The sequence below is a fragment of the Pelophylax lessonae genome, assembly GCF_965119305.1.
Source record: "Pelophylax lessonae genome assembly, chromosome: 1".
Classification (NCBI taxonomy): Eukaryota; Metazoa; Chordata; class Amphibia; order Anura; family Ranidae; genus Pelophylax; species Pelophylax lessonae.
The window spans coordinates 317105854-317107225 of NC_138768.1; the positions used below are offsets into that span (position 1 = coordinate 317105854).

The window sequence follows — 1372 nt, forward strand, 5'->3', positions numbered from 1 at the left end:
AACGAGACACTGAATCCTTAGAGTCTGCTTTTCAGAAAATATAAGGGTAACTTATCTCAGTGAATAAATGAAATACTTGGTATACATACAGAAGATTTTTTTTGGATTGATAGCATTGACCAATAACATATTATTCTGCCTTGCCAGATTGCTATGATTACAATCATTTGCCATTGCTGTTATATTTATTGCAGGAAAAAAGTGATTACTTCTTTACGAGATGCTGGATAACCTAGCATATCTTTTCTGAATGAAATCCTATACATGATACGTTAGTAGTGATAAACAGAGCAGTTAAACAGCACATATGGGTCAGAATAATAGCAACATTATCAACAAAGGAGCAATGTCATCAAACATGACTTTTTTTTAGTAAATTCTTGAAATAAAACATTTTATTCAGCACCAGTGTGAACTATCCTCTTTGCCTATAATATTTCATAATATGACTGATGGATAAATGGATGATAAGAATGTATCTCTTCTGGCAGAATTCATTCTTAAAGGACTTCCATGTGTGGATGAGTTACGAATCCCCCTCTTTCTGCTTCTCGCTGTTATCTATATTTCCACTTTGATTGGAAATGTCCTCCTTATTAGCGCGGTTAAAAGGACTCCGTCTCTTCATACTCCAATGTATTTCTTTCTTACAAACCTTTCATTACTGGATATCTGCCTATCCTCAGTCACCTTACCCAAGTTACTGCAGAACACATTGTCCGTGAAAACAATTCCCTTCAGCGGTTGTGTCTCCCAACTGTACTTCTTCCATTTCTTGGCAAGTTCTGAATGTTTTCTGTATACTGTCATGGCCTATGATCGCTATGTGGCCATATGTCGGCCCCTACACTATAACAAACTGGTGAGTTGGTGGGTTTGCACATGCCTTGCCTTCGGAGCCTGGTTGGCTGGGTCACTGCACTCCATTACTCACACCGTGTTAACCTTCCATCTTCCTTTTTGTCACTCTAATAAGATAGACCATTTTTTCTGTGATATAATCCCAGTGCTGAAACTGGTCTGTGCAGACACCTCAATCAACAAAACTATGATACTGGTTAATATTGCAGCAATCTCACTAAGCTGCTTCCTTCTGATCATGACTTCATACATAAATATTATATTAGCCATAGTAAGAATAAAAACTGTAGATGGCAGGAAAAAGGCTTTCTCCACCTGTGTGTCTCATGTAACAGTAGTAGCACTGTTTTATATCCCTTGTGTTTTCACTTACATGCGTCCTAACTCAAAATCGACTTTTGATGGGGCAGTAGCTGTTTTTTACACACTGGTCACCCCATTACTAAACCCCATTATATATAGCCTTAGAAACAAAGAGGTGAAGGAAGCTTTAAAGAAAATTTTATGTTAA

At 37.4% G+C, this 1372-nt stretch overlaps 1 protein-coding gene across 1 annotated transcript; it reads left to right on the plus strand.

Moving 5' to 3' along the window:
* Positions 1 to 460: 460 nt before the first annotated feature.
* On the plus strand, positions 461 to 1372 carry LOC309545365 (olfactory receptor 10G4-like; the record flags this gene model as incomplete). The annotated part of the gene is made up of 1 exon (XM_082244536.1): positions 461 to 1372. One exon carries the CDS (start codon positions 461 to 463, stop codon positions 1370 to 1372), a length of 912 nt encoding a protein of 303 aa, XP_082100662.1.